A 19,667-nucleotide genomic window follows, 5' to 3' on the forward strand; every position below is an offset into this window, starting at 1 on the left:
ATATATAATAAACACTATAATATCAAGGAATTGTAAATATTACTTATTAGTACAATTACTTGATAAAATAAACATCAAGGAATTGTAAAGGATTCGTGTTGTTTATTCTTTAGTTTTCTATGTTGTGTCATGTGTACTATTGTTTTTCTGTTTGTCTTTTTCATTTTTAGCCATGGCGTTGTCAGTTTGTTTTAGATTTATGAGTTTGACTGTCCCTTTGGTATCTTTCGTCCCTCTTTTACACTTATCACTTTTAACGTACAAGGCCTTTCTCTTTTCATCATAGCAAATGCTTATTTTTGTTTTTTTAATGATATCATACTATGCTCACTTAATTTTTCTTTGTTTGATTATAAATGGTCCAAATTTACATCTACATTTAACTGACTCTTATGGGAATAAAGTGTGATCAGCTACGACTGTAAAACTACTTCTTTGACGGTACAACTAGAAACAAAATCGTCAACTTTATAGTAAAAATGAAATATAGATACCTCTAAGATTAAAAATAATCTTTAGGTAGAGAAAACCATTACAAAAAAAATCATTTCGGGTACTAGGCTTGAACTTGGCAATGTTAATATCACTGATATATCTTTCGGTACCAACGACTAGACGATCACGGCTATGAACAGCTTACATGATACATTACAAAATTGACATAATTATATATTGTACATTTGTATCAAAAGCAATTCTGCTAGGGTTTCAGATTGCCTACCACAAATAATACTAGTTCATTAACTGATTGACGATGGATACTAAATGCAATAACGTTAAAATAATCAAAACATAATAAAGAGTAACCAGTTTACACAAAATTTATATATTTTTTTTCCATTAAGACCAATAATTGTATCTATTTTAACACCATCTGGTGTCTAGTGAAGTGCTGTTATTGTGAAATTTACATATATATAGTATGGTTTAATCATTTTTAAGGTGTGTTGTAAATTCAACCAATTTATTTTAATCTTTAAAAATGCAACCAAAAGGGATATAAACGACATTAACTTGCACATTATGTTGCTAAATACTATATATGTATATATTGAAGGTTTCTAAAAGTTGGTAATTATTTTTTTTTTTAACTTTTCAAAAAAAGATTGAAAACATTCCATACATGTATATTAATTATATGTCTTTTTGAATGAATTATGAGTACTAAATTCTACTCAATATCAATTATTTGTAATGATTAAACATTGAATGAAATAATTCTTTACAGATACAAAATCTGGTAATAAAAAGGGGAGATAACAACACATTTAAGTTAAATTGAACTTATTTTAAGTTAAATATAAATGTGAACCGTGTGGATCTAGTCATTTCCAGCCCTTAGCGGAGAAAAAAGACAAAATACCTAATTATTTACATGAAATTCCGTTGATTCATTGTCAGATAATGAAACAGATAGTCGTTTTACTAGAAATGGGTTAAGCTAGAGAATTGATAAAAAGTAGTGAATTCGAAAACGATAATCAACTCGCGACTAAAGTCGCTCGTTGATTTGTTTACGAATCCACTACTTCTGATAAATTCTCTACTACAGCAACGTTCTTTCCTTCCGAGGGAAATTTTTAATGTGCACTACTTGTAACAAAAAATAGAAAGTCAAACAGTCTTTCGTCTGAAATTGTTGACCAGATCATATTTCTAAACAATAACAAAATTAAAGTGACCTGCGGTGAACCTTACACAACTGATGAGAGACATTTTAACGGTGTTTGTACAGGGATCAACACTGTCATAGATTAATAATTAACTCATCACAAGCCGTAAAACTTAGCTTTGTTTGTTTATCAAGACTTCTATGTAAACGTGATTGGTATGAGATGTACTTTTAAATTAATTTAATTACCCAGTATTTGAAATTTAACTATAATTGTTTAATTTACAATTGAAAAAATAGGCCAAAGTACAAGAGCGACATTCAAACCGAAAAGTCGAAAATAAACTGACAACGTCATGGCTAAAAAAAAGAAAATCAGACAAACGATGGTGCAAAAAAAAAAACCAAAAAAACACAGAACAAATAAGACTGATCAACATGAAAAAGCACAAGTAATTTGAAGTCCAATATTCTTGTTGACAAATTAATGGACAAGTCGTATCATAACAAATACCAACTACTTAGGAACAGATGATACATATATTGTCTACTTAGTCGGACTTTATACTCAAATATTTTTGATTTTATTGGAATTTGGATCATGAACGCGTACTATACACAAACAATAATTGGTATTATGATATGTTATTTGTAGAAACGGCGGTCGGTAATTCATTGTTTAGTTGATACAGAAAAAAACAGAGGAGCAAGCTATGTTTGTAGTACATTTGTCTTATGTTTATGAAAAGTTGTAACAAAAATACTGCATCCCACCTAAAATCTAAACTTTTCAATAGACGTTGAAGATTCAACCGAGTACTCGCGAGTACTCGAGTATCTTGACCGAGTATCCGAGTATTAAATTTCAGATCTTTTGACATCCCTAATTTTTATATAACAAATTACAAAGGACTTTCTTCATGTTGATGTCTCTATTAACTGTATTGTTTTCATTACACATTCGTTTGCTATTCAGCATGTAAACATAGTGTTGTTAATTTTTCTGAATTAATGAAGACGGATGTTGTTTCTTACTTCAAATGATTGAATCACATGTATCATGTTTATATTTCGTATTGATCATGACACTTTTAAGTAATTTTTATATAACAAATTACAAAGGACTTTCTTCATGTTGATGTCTCTATTAACTGTATTGTTTTCATTACACATTCGTTTGCTATTCAGCATGTAAACATAGTGTTGTTTATTTTTTCTGAATTAATGAAGACGGATGTTGTTTCTTACTTCAAATGATTGAATCACATGTATCATGTTTATATTTCGTATTGATCATGACACTTTTAAGCGTATATAAATAAAATATTTATAGATTTCATTTTTTTATTTCCCTCTCATTTTCAATAGAACAACCCACCACCCTTTTCCCCTCTTCAATTGCACTATTTTTTTTAAATTTTAAATATAATACATGTGTGTCCAATGAGAAGAAACACCTTAAAATGTGCATTATCTGATTTATATACCGTCAGAAAAATATTTTTTTTTTATTTAAGATTTTCAAAGGGAGTAGGTCCGGTAAGGGCCGATTTTGGCCTCAAATTTCAAGTACTTCTACCGAAAGATTTTAGACACTTTTTAAACACTTACGTGTCTATTTCAATTGATTCGTTAGTTTATGTGAAAGATTTTAACTAATATAGTCATTAAAAACGCTCCGATTTAAGCTTAAATATGAAAAATCTTTCAAATATGCCAACAAACGTCACTTTTCAGATAGTTTTTTGTCAAAAATGAAAGTGGCCGCATCCGTGTTCATCCTCAAACTTGATATGTCTTATGTATCATCATCAAATACAACTTACATTTCAACCTTATGAATAAACACGAATGCGACAACTTTCATGTAAGACAGAAACCGTCTTAAATTTATCTAAAATGCTAAAATTGTGAAGATTTCAGTAATTTAGCATGACTTAATTATGCTAGTACCCGATATATGTGCATTGTATTGTCAAAAAAAGCCAATATTTATGTAGCAGAGGCATTCTACTTTCCAATAAATAGCTTAAAGATTACATTTCATAATTTTGTAAAACTGCTATATTTTGGGGCCAAAAAGGGGTCATACTGAACCTACTCCTTTACCATTCTAGTTTACCTATGTTAATCATGGATGATTGATTGGTTTATAATGAGTTGATTGATGAGTTGTAACGCCATCTGGTCGTCGCCGATTCCCATTTATTTTCCTTGACTTTAAAAAAGGCTAAATTTTACAGTTCGTTCTTATGTTCTACTGGTATACCACTGTCGCAGGTTAGGATGAGGGTTGGGATGAGGGTTGGGATCCCACTAAAATGTTTAACCCCGCAATGTATGTGCCTGTCCCAAGTCAGGAGCCTGTAATTCAGTGGTTGTCGTTTGTTTATGTGTTACATATTTGTCTTTCGTTCATTTTTTTTATATAAATAAGGCCGTTTGAATTGTTTTACATTGTCATATCGGTGCTTTTTTATAGCTGAATATGCAGTATGGGCTTTGCTCATTGTTGAAGGCCGTACGGTGACCTATGTCTGTGTCATTTTGGTCTCTTGTAGACAGTTCTCTCATTGGCAATCATATCACGTCTTCTTTTTTATATAAACATATTCGTGTGCAGGATTTTGAAAATCCTATTGATTCATTCTGAAAAGAAAACCATACTATGACCTACATGTATTGATATTCGTTTCCGTGTTACATGCACATGTATCACGATTTCGTGCCCCATTCGTGTCGGTTCTTAACTTTTTAAAAAATTTTGTATACCTTCTACTCTATCACATGATCAACTTATACAATTTTCTTATGTTCTATAAAATAAAATTCACGTACCTCACATTGGAGTCTGGTTGGTGGAGGGGAGGGGTACAGAATTATATCCTGATTATTTGTTGAAAAATATGTATTGCTATTCAAAAGAAAATCATTATGAATATTTCATTAGATTTAATTAAAAATATTAGCTTTTCCGCGATAAAAGTTATAACATAGCACCCCTCCCTCTTTTAAAAAACTAAGTTGGTACAATAAATTACATACAAAATGTTTTGAATTTTTCATTCACCAGTTTCGGATGGTAACAATTCACTTGGGTCTTACTTCATGCAGTTACAGCATTATTTTTATTGTAATTTCTAAAGTTTACATCTAGATAAATATAGACTTTTACTTCACATTCTAAATGAGCCGTCGGTCGTATTAAAACATGAACGTATTAAAAACGGAATATCTCACTTTAGTGTGGTCGGTAAAATAGGATGCTAAGTTTTGCAAATCTTTATAAAAAAATATATTTTTTGACAGTACATAAGTCAAATAATGCATGTTTTAAGGTTTTTCTTGTCAGGATGTTTTACGACAAGGCAAACCTTAAAATATGCATTATCTGTAACATAACTTTCAGTTTATTATTGAAACCAAACGATTAAAACTAAACTTTTCAACAATTAAATCAGAGGTATTTTTGTATTTTCAAAACAAGCTAGCGACACCTTTCGTTATCAACTGTATTACTTAACACTAATCTTAGTACCAACTAAAATGTAAAAGCAAAATACGGAATGAAACCAATAGAATATTATACAATGTTATTTTTGTTATTTTACTTTATACATTGCGTAAAATCATCGAAGTATTTAATTTTCGTTTTATAAAGATTTTGCGTTTTCATTTTGAACAGATTAACATTTTTGTGAACAAATATTATATGTAGTTGAGGTAGCGTATGCTTTGAATACTCGTTCATACTCATGTATTTCTTATTTTCGTACATTTGTTTCGGTGCTTATTATTTATTTTCAGAGATGTAACATAGTACTCAAAATGAAAGTAGCATAGTACTCAAAATGAAAGTGGGTATTTCTGTTCTCGTCTGTCTTCTTGTGATCGATACTGGTTTGGTAAAAGGTTCATGCCCGTCGGTATGTTTTTGTTCTGACCCTTATAACGCACACGTCATAGATTGTCGATCCAGATCCTTGGGATATATTCCAGTAGACCTTCTAAATGATACGTTACATTTGTAAGTGCACACAATGGTGTTGTAAGTATAAATTGGATTAATAACTAGGCACTTTCAATATCTCTCCTTGGACAAGAATCAAATATGCAATATATTCTAGTTCAGATTTCTAAAACGAAATCAGCAATATTCATCATGAAAATAAATTTAACTTAAAAAAATTCCCTATTTTCAAAATAAATCTGTTTTTATTGAACCCCAAAATTTCACTAAAGTATCTAACTACAAACCGGCATTGCAGAACCTAGATTTCGAATAATACCTTACTAAAGGAAATAGTAATATTCTGCTATTCAATCGTCATAAATAGATTTAGCTGAACAAAATCTTGTTCACAGACCAAACCTGTGGTAAACACATCAACTATAAGAGGAAACAACACGGAACAAGAGAAACACTGAACTGTTGTAAAATTAAACACCCAACATACATAGAAACTGACTATGTGAAAGCAACTGCCGTATACATATTATGAAAAAAAATGGGGAGATGTGTGAACCTGTTTGTATGGTTACCCAAATTTCCCTCTTATATGGAAATGTTAAAGAAATTGCTTACATTACAACATTACGTGACAGGAATGCAGTACAAAAAAAACAAGAACTAAACTCATCATGGATACAAAGATTGTAATTTTGTGTTTACTACGCCGTACAAAACCCTCATCAGTGACACTCGATTCGAAAAAAGTTTAAAAAAACAAAATCAAAATAAAGAGCAAAATTGCAGAGCATTGCGGACCAAAATGTCTTAGAAGTTGCAAATTACAGCTGCGTTAACATATTCCTTGGGTAGAAAAACCTTAATATTTTCAAAATTTCAAGGTTTTGTAAACAGTTGGTTTTTGACTATGATCATACATAGAAACTGACTATGTTATAGCAACCGCTGTATTAAGAACATTTTAAGAAAAGAAAAAGGAAAAGGGGAGAGGGGTGAACCTGTTTAAATGGTTAACCAATTTCCTACATGACAACATCACGTAGAAGGACAACAGTACAAATAAATGCAAGAACTCGATTCATTATTGATACCAGGATTGAAGTTTTGTATTTACACCAGACAAAACCCTAATTCTAACATGATGTCCTTCAAACGCTTTGAGTACACACCTGTGGTAAAATATGAATATATTGCATTGACTGTTTCGATCGTACTCCCACGCCCGATATGTTCAAGCCCCCATGAATTATTTCTTAATCAGTGACACTCAAATCGAAAAAAAATTTTTTTTTTTTTTAAAAGAAGTGCAAATGTGCAGTGCATTGAGGACCAAAATGTCTTCAAATTTGCCAATTACAGCTAAGGTCATATATTCCTAGTGAGGAAAACCTTAGTATTTAAAGTTTTGTCAAGAGTTAATTTATATCTGTGACCATACTAGCAACATGATCAATGCTAAATCGTGTAAACACAAAAATAAAATAAATGAAATAAATAATTATTTTATTATAGTGTCACATATTTGATCAGACAATATATATATATACAACAATTCATAATACAAACAGAGATCAAATATCCAGCCTTAGAATAGACTTGAGACACAAAAATGCTGTAGGGGAATATTGTATCTACCGGCAGTGACATCGACCTAGTGGTTGTTAATAAACTCATCATAAATACTTGGATTGCTATGTTGTATAAACATGCGTAGCGTCTAAGCTCGAATAAAAAACGGCAAAGTAGGAAGTTAAGCACATTAAGGACTAAATATTCCAAAAAGAACATTCAAAACATTCATAAAATTATTCATATCATAAGGACTTTCATCTTAAGTTTGTGACCAAGGTTTATAGTTGATTTTCATTCGTTCGATATGTTTGAGCTTTTGATTTTGCTATTTGGTAAATGACATACCGTTTGGAATTTTGCTTGAAGTTCGTTATTTTTTTGTGAATTCTTTTAATTGAAATTCTCTCATAATGATTAATGCAAAACGTTGGTTACATGTTAAACTTATCGAATCGGAAGGATTGTAAAATATAACTAAGACCAATATTTAAAGACAATAGACTTATAGTTATGTATATAAGATTGGCCGTTATCCTAATTTGGAAAAGAAAATATCAAAACAGTTAGATGTATAGCCAAATGAAGGATATATATTACGAATAACTTGTTTCAAGACAGTGTGTTCTTTTAGAACTTCGGAATTTGCAAACAACGCACTAAGAGGATCCATTGTGTTCGGTATTTGTGATGGGTTTTTATCATTGGTCTATTCGATATTATGTTTTATTTCCCATACAATTAACGTATAGTAGATTATGTTAACAATTATAAATAACTTGCGATCGTGGCTTGATTGTTCACAATTAAAAAAAAAAGCCTGTTGTGCTAACATCGGACGTTCATGACATATAAATGAAAATATAATTTCACGATAATTTTTAAGTAGTCATCCCCTTTATTTGCAAGTACAGATGGGTGCAGTCCTAACCTGTACAGCAAGTTAACTTCATAACCAGTCATTTGGACTGGTCAAAGTTAACCTGTGACCAAATTTAGGACTGCTCTGACCAGTCCTAGGACCAAAATCTAGTTAACTTGAAAAGCGGACTTGGTCCTAGGACCGTTTTTATGTCTGTCAAAAAGTTAACTTCGAAACAGGTCCGCTATTGATATAAGTTAACTTCTAACCAGTCCTGCCGTAAAGTTAACATAAGTTAACTTCGAAACCTGTCCTGCCATAAAGTTAACATAAGTTAACTTCGAGACCAGTCCTGCCACAAAGTTAACTTTTGCTTTGACAAATCCTATCGAAACCAGACCTGTTCCCAAGTTAACTTTTGCCCTGGTCTGCTCAACACTAAGTTAACTTGTAACCAGGACCGCTCTACGTCAATTTTTAAAAATATTTTTTAATATCTTTGTTTCGTAGTACTAGTATAAACATCGAAAATAAAGTAAAACTAATACTTCCGTTATGTAAACAGGATTTAATACAAATATTTGAAAATAAAGTTCGAATAAAACGTTGCTTGAAATACAAATTTATCTGTGATCTGCCAATCTATAAATTAAAAAACGATCTTGGTTACAATGATAACGGGCACTGAATATATATTCCAATACCTATCAAATTCAACCATATTTGCACTTTTTTTATATGTATATCTATGAAAGGACGTATTTTAGAGGAAAGCATCATTTTAACACGTGACTACAAATTTTTGTTCGCATAAATTTAGGGTGCCAGCATGTCCTCCTTTTATTCAAAATATTGATGCATAAAAAAATTAAGTTACGTTTTGATACCTCATGCTGACTTGTACAACACAATTATTTGACCGCGTTGACCAAAACTGACCATGTGTGCACTTTTATTTATAAATCTATATACACGCATAGTAAATCAGCCATATTTTTTCAAATTTTTGTTCGCATAAATTTAGGGTACCAGCATGTCCTCCTTTTTTTGAAAATTTTGATACGTAACAAAATTTCAGTAGTTTTGATACCTCATGCTGACTTGTACAACAAAATTATTTGACTGCATGAACTAAAACTGACCATATGTGCACTTTAATTTGTAAATCTATATACCAGCATAGTAAATCAGCCATATTTGTTATGTCAGGATTCAATGTATATTACAATGGACAGCAATATTGCTATACAATAACAACAATTTTTTGTTTGCATAAATTTAGGGTGCCAGCATGTCCTCCTTTTATTCAAAATATTGATACGTAACAAAATTTCAGTAGTTTTGATACCTCTTGCTGACTTGTGAAACAAAATTATTTGACCGTGTTGACCAAAACTGACCATGTGTGCACTTTTTTTTATAAATCTATATACCCGCATAGTAAATCAGCCATATTTTTTCAAATTTTTGTTCGCATAAATTTAGGGTGCCAGCATGTCCTCCTTTTATTCAAAATTTTGATACGTAACAAAATTTCAGTAGTTTTGATACCTCATGCTGACTTGTACAACACAATTATTTGACTGCATCAACTAAAACTGACAATTTGTGCACTTTAATTTCTAAATCTATATACCAGCATAGTTATTCAGCCATATTGTTTATGTCAGGATTCAATGTATAATACAATGGCCAGCAATATTGTAATACAATAACAAAAAATTTTTGTTCGCATAAATTAAGGGTGACAGCATGTCATCCTTTTATTCAAAATATTAATACGTAACAAAATTACATTAGTTTTGATACCTCATGCTGACTTGTCCGGCAAAATTATTTGACCGCATCAACTTAAACTGACCATATATGTGCGCTTTAATTTGTAAATCTATATACCCGCATAGTAAATCAGCCATATTTTTTATGTCAGGATTCAATGTATAATACAATGGACAGCAATATTGCAATACAATAACAACAAATTTGTGTTCGCATAAATTTAGGGTGCCAGCATGTCCTCCTTTAATTCAAAATATTGATACGTAACAAAATGTCAGTAGTTTTGATACCTCATGCTGACCATGTTGACTTGTACAACAAAATTATTTGACCGCATCAACTAAAACTGACCATATGTACACATTAATTTGTAAAGTTATATACCTGTATAGTAAATCGGCCATATTGTTTGTGTTAGGATTCAATATACAATACAATGGACAGCAACATTGCAATACAATAACAAAAAATTTGTGTTCGCATACTTTTAGGGTGCTAGAATGACCTCTTTTTATTCAAAATATTGATACATATCAAAATTACAGTGTTTTGATACCTCATGCTGACTTGTACAACAAAATATTTTGAGCGCTTCCACCAAAACTGACCATATGCGCACTTAAATTTGTAAATCTATATACCATACATACCCGCATAGTAATTCAGCCATATTTTTTATGTCAGGATTCAATGTATAATACAATGGATTGCAATATTGCAATACAATAACCAGCTGATAACAACAAATTTTTGTTTCGCATAAATTTGAGTGCCAGCATGTTCTCCTTATATTCAAAATATTGATACGTAACAAAATTTCAATAGTTTTGATACCTCATGTTGACTTGTACAATGAAATAATTTGACCGCATTGACCAAGACCAAAACTGACCATATGTGCACTCTAATTTGTAAATCTATATATGCCAGCATAGTAAATCAGCCATATTTTTTTATGTCACGATTCAATGTATAATACAACGGACAGCTATATTGCAATACAATAACAACATGAACAACAAATTTTTGTTCGCATAAATTTAGGGTGCCAGCATGTCCTCCTTTTATTCAAAATATTGATACGTAACAAAATTTCAGTAGTTTTGATACCTCTTGCTGACTTGTGAAACAAAATTATTTGACCGTGTTGACCAAAACTGACCATGTGTGCACTTTTTTTTATAAACCTATATACCCGCATAGTAAATCAGCCATATTTTTTCAAATTTTTGTTCGCATAAATTAAGGGTGCCAGCATGTCCTCCTTTTATTCAAAATTTTGATACGTAACAAAATTTCAGTAGTTTTGATACCTCATGCTGACTTGTACAACAAAATTATTTGACTGCATCAACTAAAACTGACCATACGTGCACTTTAATTTGTAAATCTATATACCAGCATAGTAAATCAGCCATATTTGTTATGTCAGGATTCAATGTATATTACAATGGACAGCAATATTGCTATACAATAACAACAATTTTTTGTTTGCATAAATTTAGGGTGCCAGCATATGTCCTCCTTTTATTCAAAATATTGATACGTAACAAAATTTCAGTAGTTTTGATACCTCTTGCTGACTTGTGAAACAAAATTATTTGACCGTGTTGACCAAAACTGACCATGTGTGCACTTTTTTTTATAAATCTATATACCCGCATAGTAAATCAGCCATATTTTTTCAAATTTTTGTTCGCATAAATTTAGGGTGCCAGCATGTCCTCCTTTTATTCAAAATTTTGATACGTAACAAAATTTCAGTAGTTTTGATACCTCATGCTGACTTGTACAACACAATTATTTGACTGCATCAACTAAAACTGACAATTTGTGCACTTTAATTTCTAAATCTATATACCAGCATAGTTATTCAGCCATATTGTTTATGTCAGGATTCAATGTATAATACAATGGCCAGCAATATTGTAATACAATAACAACAAATTTTTGTTCGCATAAATTAAGGGTGACAGCATGTCATCCTTTTATTCAAAATATTAATACGTAACAAAATTACATTAGTTTTGATACCTCATGCTGACTTGTCCGGCAAAATTATTTGACCGCATCAACTTAAACTGACCATATATGTGCGCTTTAATTTGTAAATCTATATACCCGCATAGTAAATCAGCCATATTTTTTATGTCAGGATTCAATGTATAATACAATGGACAGCAATATTGCAATACAATAACAACAAATTTGTGTTCGCATAAATTTAGGGTGCCAGCATGTCCTCCTTTAATTCAAAATATTGATACGTAACAAAATTTCAGTAGTTTTGATACCTCATGCTGACCATGTTGACTTGTACAACAAAATTATTTGACCGCATCAACTAAAACTGACCATATGTACACTTTAATTTGTAAAGTTATATACCTGTATAGTAAATCAGCCATATTTTTTGTGTTAGGATTCAATATACAATACAATGGACAGCAACATTGCAATACAATAACAACAAAATTGTGTTCACATACTTTTAGGGTGCTAGAATGACCTCTTTTTATTCAAAATATTGATACATATCAAAATTACAGTGTTTTGATACCTCATGCTGACTTGTACAACAACATATTTTGAGCGCTTCCACCAAAACTGACCATATGTGCACTTAAATTTGTAAATCTATATACCATACATACCCGCATAGTAATTCAGCCATATTTTTTATGTCAGGATTCAATGTATAATACAATGGATTGCAATATTGCAATACAATAACCAGCTGATAACAACAAATTTTTGTTTCGCATAAATTTGAGTGCCAGCATGTTCTCCTTATATTCAAAATATTGATACGTAACAAAATTTCAATAGTTTTGATACCTCATGTTGACTTGTACAATGAAATAATTTGACGGCATTGACCAAGACCAAAACTGACCATATGTGCACTCTAATTTGTAAATCTATATGCCAGCATAGTAAATCAGCCATATTTTTTTGTCACGATTCAATGTATAATACAACGGACAGCTATATTGCAATACAATAACAACATGAACAACAAATTTTTGTTCGCATAAATTTAGGGTGCCAGCATGTCCTCCTTTTATTCAAAATATTGATACGTCACAAAATTTCAGTAGTTTTGATACCTCATGCTGACTTGTACAACAAAATGATTTGACCGCATTGACCAAAACTGACCATACATGTACGTGCACTTTAATTTGTAAATCTATATATCATGTATACCCGCATAGTACATAAGCCATATTTTTTATGCCAGGATTCAATGTATAATACAATGGACAGTAATATTGCAATATAATAACAACAAATTTTTGTTCGCATTAATTTTGGATGTCAGCATGTCCTCCTTTTATTCAAAATATTGATACGTAACAAAATTTCAGTAAATTTGATACCTCATGCTGACTTATACAACAAAATTATTTGACTGCATCGACCAAAAACTAACCTGCATATGTGCACTTTAATTTAAAAATCTATATATATCCGCATAGTAAATCAGCCATATTTTTGATGTCTGGATTCAATGTATAAAATAAATGACCGCTGTTGGGATGGTGCCTAATTATGTCTTCTCCTGACATTCCTTTGAACATGTTAGTAGGACGGCAAATGTAAGCAATAAGGAAAACAATTAATGCAATTTTTTTTCCGCATACATTGAGAATGTCAGCGTTTCATCTCTGTATTCATAATATTGAACAGTCACTAGGGTGTGTAAAACGAAACTATTAGGCCGCATCATCCAAGTACATGTACCAACACTGACATGACTGAATTCATTTGTGATATTTAATAAAAAATGTATTTGAGGTTCTCTTCTGGTAATAGTATACTGTTAATCTATTATGTCGGTTGATTGATTTTGTTTGTAAATAAACGTCAAGTGACAACTATTTCACATCGTACATATCCGGACACTGTACAACTGTACAATTTTCGTTAGAATATTCTGCGGAAAAAGAATAGTAAATCCAATCCAAATAAGTAGAATAACAATGAAATATCCATGCATGTATACATGCGTAAATTAAAAATTATGAAGGGTCAGGTAAAACACGGGGAACGAAGTAACGTCGATAAAGATGTTGATATCCCATGATATATGAATGTTGTTCCGATGCGTTGGATAACCCTAATTTCTATCCGCCTTCCAATTAAAAAAATATGATAGCTCTATGTAATTGACTAATGTTTATAAGAATATATAAAAATAAAAAAAGAAAGAATTGTGTTGTTATTAATAATGTCTATAGTAGAGTATATAGCGAGTAAAGAAATTTGCTATCAGAGGCCTTCTTGGGAAGAACAATGCGAATGTTGTTTATACATATATTTTAATAAAGCTCAAGTCTGATATGAAAAGTCGCAAAAACGATAACATTTCATAAGCAGACATGTCCCCAGGTCTGGTCAATAGCAGACTTGTCCACAGGTCTGGTCAAAAGCAGACCTGTCCACAGGTCTGGTCAGAAGCAGACCTGTCCACAGGTCTGGTCAGGAGCAGACCTGTCCACAGGTCTGGTCTGGGGCAGACCTGTCCTCAGTACTGGTCAAAAGCAGACTTGTCCACAGGTCTGGTCTGGAACAGACCCGTCGATAGGTCTGCAGCAGTCATAAAAAAGCGGACCGTAGGTCTGGTCCACCATAGACGAAGTTAACTTGCTGGTCTGCTTAAAAATTCTCAAGTTAACTTAAAAAGCAGTCAACAAGTTAACTCTAAGTTAACTTTTGTCAAGGTTAGGACCGCACCCATCTGTAGCACCGATATTTGCATCTTCAGTTAGCAGCTTGGTTAATTGGGCATGTAATTTAAACACTGGCAAACATAGTGACCACAAAACGTAAAAACGTAAATAACATGTTAATGTTTGTATACAATGCATCCTAAAATATTTGTATTATTTGAATTAAGGGGGAATCATAGTATACCGCCATCTTGGTTAGTACAATCGCAGTACAAACCCGGTCTAGTAGTTTGCATAAATCTGCAAATATTGGAGACATATTTACAATTTATTGGTTAGACAGTTTATTTTATAAAGAAAACAAATTGTGTTTTTAAAATCATAGATTTCTTGTTTTGCACACAAATGGGTTTTTTCATGAACAATCTAACCAAATTTAGGCAATTTACAACGACTTATAGCTTGAAAAATGACACAGTAATCCATACTGTTAATTATATTTTTGAAGAAAGCATAGTACAGTCTTCATTTTGACAAAGTATAACAAAATCGATCTCAAGAAATATATACCTATAATCTACCTTAAAGAGACAAGAAACATATATTTTATGACTGAGCTGATTTTGTTTTAAATTTTCTATCTAGGTGGCTCGAGGATAACAACATAACAGCAATTGATGTTCAGTTTTGTAAGAAGATGCCACAGTTGCAATATCTGTATGTATACACTTTATTTACTTATTTTTACATATAATATTGATAACACACATAAACAATTAGTGTTTCATTGTCATTGTCAGTATTCAAGTATATGAATGTAAACAGGATTGGTATTGTCTATCAAATACTTCGAGACGAAGAAAGGACACGAAGGAGGGACAACTGATGTTTGACTCTTTAAAGTACTTTACAATTGCGTGTTAGAAACTGATATCAATACCATAAAATGTGAGGGTGTCCTTTATTATCAAATGGTTTTATAATATCATATTTTGTTATATTAAGACCTTGGTACATTTGTTTAAAATTTTAGACTGTTTAGTGAACTATTACACTGTCGTCTTATGTTATGTTACATTGTCGTTTACGTATTTTTTTTTAATGAAAAACTTCATTGTAGAAAAATATTATCTGGATAATATACATGATCTAGTCGCGTATCTACATTTACATGAATTAATATGGCGGTATACGTAAATTATATTTTTAAAATATTTTAGAAAAGAAATTGCCCATCAATGAGACACAATAAACACCAACAAAAATATTTATAGAGCAAATAAACGAGGGACGAAAGATACCAGAGGGACACGGTATTACTCATTCTTGAAAAATTGGACAAATTGTAGTCATTAATGTTTGATATATTCTTCATGAAACACATTGTCCGCAAACACTGTTTGTAATTAGTTAAGATACATCATTGAAATGCAGATTGACATAAATTTGTCGTTATAAAAAAAAAGATCAAAACAGCATTACCACATTGAGAAAATCTCTAATTCTTCTCTATTGAAAATTTTATTATATATTTATAAAATGACTAACCATGCTAACTATACATCGATATTTTGATTCTCAACTAGTTAACATTTAGTTATGTTCTGTTATTTCTAAGGTATATCCACGACAATCAGATATCTGCCATTCCGGTGAACACGTTTGAAGATTGTGAACAACTATATGCCATGTATGTTTATCTTTTACATATTCATTTCGTGATGACCGCATACCATGTATGATATAACGTTCAAAACTAAAACACACTAAACGATGTTAAAGGACGTGCACAATTGAGAATTGTCTGTTTGTCATTTTTTTCATTTTATGACATAGCGTTGTCAGTTTATTTTCGATCTGTAAGTTTGATTGTACCTCGAGTATCTTTCGTCCCTCTTATAAAAACAATCAGTGTATCACGTGTATTTCTAGAAATGAAACTTTGCAACTCATCATATTGTGTGTGTGTAAAATTGTTATGTTAACGAAAATTCATATTTAGTAAACTATTCTTCAAGAGTTCATTCGATTAAATTGAAGTCTGAAGCTGGCATGTCAGTAACTACTAGGAGTTCTTTGTTCATTTTTTAATCCTTGTCATTAAGCTTAGCTTCTTTTGTTACCTATCAAACCATCAGAATCTGACTTTTTATGAACTGATTGTGCGCATTCCCATGTGTTTCTTCAAACTACTTTGGTTAGATGTAAAGGGGATGAGTTGAGATTTCACAAAACATGTTAAACCTCGCCGCATGTTTGTGCCTGCTTTTGGTTGTATATACAGAAAGCTAAAATGGTGGCAATTGATAATGAGACAATTACCAACTGAAAACCAAACTCAAGAGTATGCAACCGTACAGAATCAATAATGAGGAACTCATCAGATATAAAAAGTATGATATGCAAACACATTAAGAGTGAGAATGGAACTGCACAAAAATAAACATTTACAATCATAGAAACTGACTATTTGATAACAACAGCCATATTACTGCTTGGCACATAACAATTTAGGCAAAACACGGTGGGTTGAACATTGTTATATGGCTATCCTAAAAAGACCGCTTATATGGCAACGTTAAAACCTATAAAAAAAATACATCACTACGTGACAGTTATGTAAAAACAGACTGCTTTGTTTAGAAACATTACTCTAATTATAATCCCTTTAACAGAGACATTACATTTTGTCATAATACTAATTGCACTATACACAGTTGGTTACAGGTAGGATTTACTTAAGAAATAATTGATGCAAGCTATACTTGTAGTTTAAGTATTGGTAGGCATTGGGTTAAACATTTTTCTATGGCTATCCTAAAAAGACTGCTTATATGGCAATGTTAAAACCTATAAAAAAATTACATCACTATGTGACAGTTATATAGCACACAGAAACGCAAGAACACTCACATATCTTAGTAATAAACCGTTATTTAGTTGTGTCATGTAATTGATGGTTAAATTAGTTCACCGCAACTTTAACAATTCTAAACATTTATAATTCTTAGGTTTGTTTTGAATGACACATTCAACCTATTTACCTTTTTTTTCAGAAACCTGCGAAACAATAAAATATCTACATTAGAATCATTCACCTTTATGAATCTTCCAAGTCTCCAATCTTTGTGAGTACCTGTATTTTCTAATCAGCTTTCAATCAGCAATGTTATAAAACTTAAAAAAAAAACATACGATCGGTAAAAAAGACGCTACCTATGTAAACACATCGATGAATTTAAATATTGAGCACCAGCAGGCTTTTTTTTTATCTGTAAGCAAAACCAATTTTTTAAAAACAGCTATCAAAATCTGTAACAATATAACACTTGTCTGATTCTTGCCAAAATATGCTCTATAATTGACAAAAAAAAACGCAATTAGTATCTGTTGACAGGACGTTAATAACTTTGCCAAATTGAATAGCTTGGGAAAAAAAACGCATGTCACCATAAAATATATCGACGTGACATCAAAGGCAAAGGAATGTCTATACACAACTGTAACTTGGTTGCAAGTATTAAAGAAGCAGACGTTTTCATAAGCAAGAATGTGATCCTCTTTTCTTCTGAGTTCAAAAAATAGGCGGTTCCACCCATTTCTTTTCATTGCTTTATTTTATCAGCGGAGAAAGGAACAATTTTAAGCATTGGTTTAATATTATTTTACTGTCTGTATATACACTGCATATGTACAGATGCAATCATTTGCAGTGTTTTTCTTTTATTTGTTAGTTTATTAACAATATATTTAATGTTTATACAGAATTTTAAGAGAAAACAATATCAGTTATATCGAGAAACACGCTTTTGGGACGTTCACGGATTTGTATAGGTTGTAAGTTTATGATTAATATTTATCAATGTAGAAAAGATATTTACATTTTAAATGAATATATATATATATATATATATATATATATATATACAACTCGTCTAAACCCAACTATGTTAGATCTGTAAATTTGCTTTCGCATTTTTTTTTGTTCTTCCCTCGCCGGGATTAGAACCCATGCTACTGAGATATCGTGACACCAAATCGCCTGCACTGTAGCCGTCCCGCTAGACCACACGAACACACGGGATTCACAAAAAAATAAAGCTTTCAGTGGCCGTGTGTTACCTTTCCTCGTAAGTTTTAATCTAGCGGCGTATTACAGTACATGATATATAAGGCATTGATATGTTATTGTTACAAATCAGCTCAATTATCTATAGTAAAGGATCCTACAAAGGAATGCAAGATACAGTCACAGAAACAAAATTATATGTGTAAGTACGTCTGAGTCAGTGACAACTCTAAAACAGATGTGTCCATCTGATCACCAGCAATGATGGTGATAAATGGCTGTGTACATTATGTATATACAACTCGTCTAAACATCAACCAAGCAATGTTTGATCTATAAATTTGCTTTCGCAATTTTTTTGTTCTTTCCTCGCCGGGATTCGAACCCATGCTATTGAGATATCGTAACACCAAATCGCCTGCACTATAGCAGGCGATTTTATATATACCTTAAATTGAATATCTATTTCCACACTAGTGAAAATATAAATAAAATTAAATAAAAAAATGCTCTCCTTCTAATTATATAAAATATATTTGTTGAATTTGGAACCGAACTATAATTTAGATCGTTCGTACATTTGAGTTTCCAAATACGCCATAACTTAATTGGCTTATGTTGGGGCAACCTTTGTTCTTATGGCTGTACCAAATATCTGTCTGTAAGATTTCCCGTTGAAATTGAAGAAGTTCATATTTTTTTCGTAATAATTAAAAAAAATATTGCCAGTTGTATTTCGGTGGTGCTTAATTTTTAGTCAACTGTATATAAGAAAGAAGAGAAACTGTTAGAACAACCTGGTTTGTTTAGAAACATTACTCTAACTATAATCCCTTTAACAGAGAAATAAAATTTTGTCAGAATACTAACTGCACTACAAACAGTTAGTTACAGGTAGGCTTTACTTAAGAAATAATTGATGCAAGCTATACTTTATTGTTGTTTTAGTATTGGTAGGCATTGTATTCGTTGTTATTTTTGCCCGAGCGACAGCTTGCATCAATTATTTCGATTCTGATTAGGACAATTAAGGTAATTTTTAGGTCCGATGTGTATAAGGGTGAAGCGATTGTGTATGCTCTTCCATGAACCTCCATTTTTTTTGTTTTTAATGAAGCAAACAGCTGGCA

The 19,667-nt window shown here is 31.4% G+C and overlaps 2 protein-coding genes across 2 annotated transcripts in view; both read left to right on the top strand.

Annotated features, from left to right (window-relative positions):
* The window catches only part of LOC139496309 (leucine-rich repeat-containing protein 15-like), a 332,962-nt gene that overhangs the window by 178,920 nt on the left and 134,375 nt on the right, over positions 1-19,667 (top strand). The gene's annotated exons all lie outside the window — the stretch shown is intronic.
* On the top strand, positions 5,423-18,309 carry LOC139495340 (reticulon-4 receptor-like). Its single transcript, XM_071283645.1, has 5 exons — positions 5,423-5,660; positions 15,114-15,185; positions 16,087-16,158; positions 17,525-17,596; positions 18,234-18,309. Exons 1-5 carry the CDS (start codon positions 5,653-5,655, stop codon positions 18,307-18,309), a joined length of 300 nt encoding a protein of 99 aa, XP_071139746.1. The 5' UTR covers positions 5,423-5,652.

This window comes from Mytilus edulis, chromosome 11 (assembly GCF_963676685.1).
Source record: "Mytilus edulis chromosome 11, xbMytEdul2.2, whole genome shotgun sequence".
In the NCBI taxonomy this organism is placed as follows: Eukaryota; Metazoa; Mollusca; class Bivalvia; order Mytilida; family Mytilidae; genus Mytilus; species Mytilus edulis.

Bases quoted from the DNA above. Each gene is read 5' to 3' on its own strand.
- LOC139495340 (XM_071283645.1), top strand. The intron at 15,186-16,086 runs GTATGTATACAC...GTTATTTCTAAG, and splicing joins ATGCCACAGTTGCAATATCT to GTATATCCACGACAATCAGA. The intron at 16,159-17,524 runs GTATGTTTATCT...CTTTTTTTTCAG, and splicing joins TGTGAACAACTATATGCCAT to AAACCTGCGAAACAATAAAA.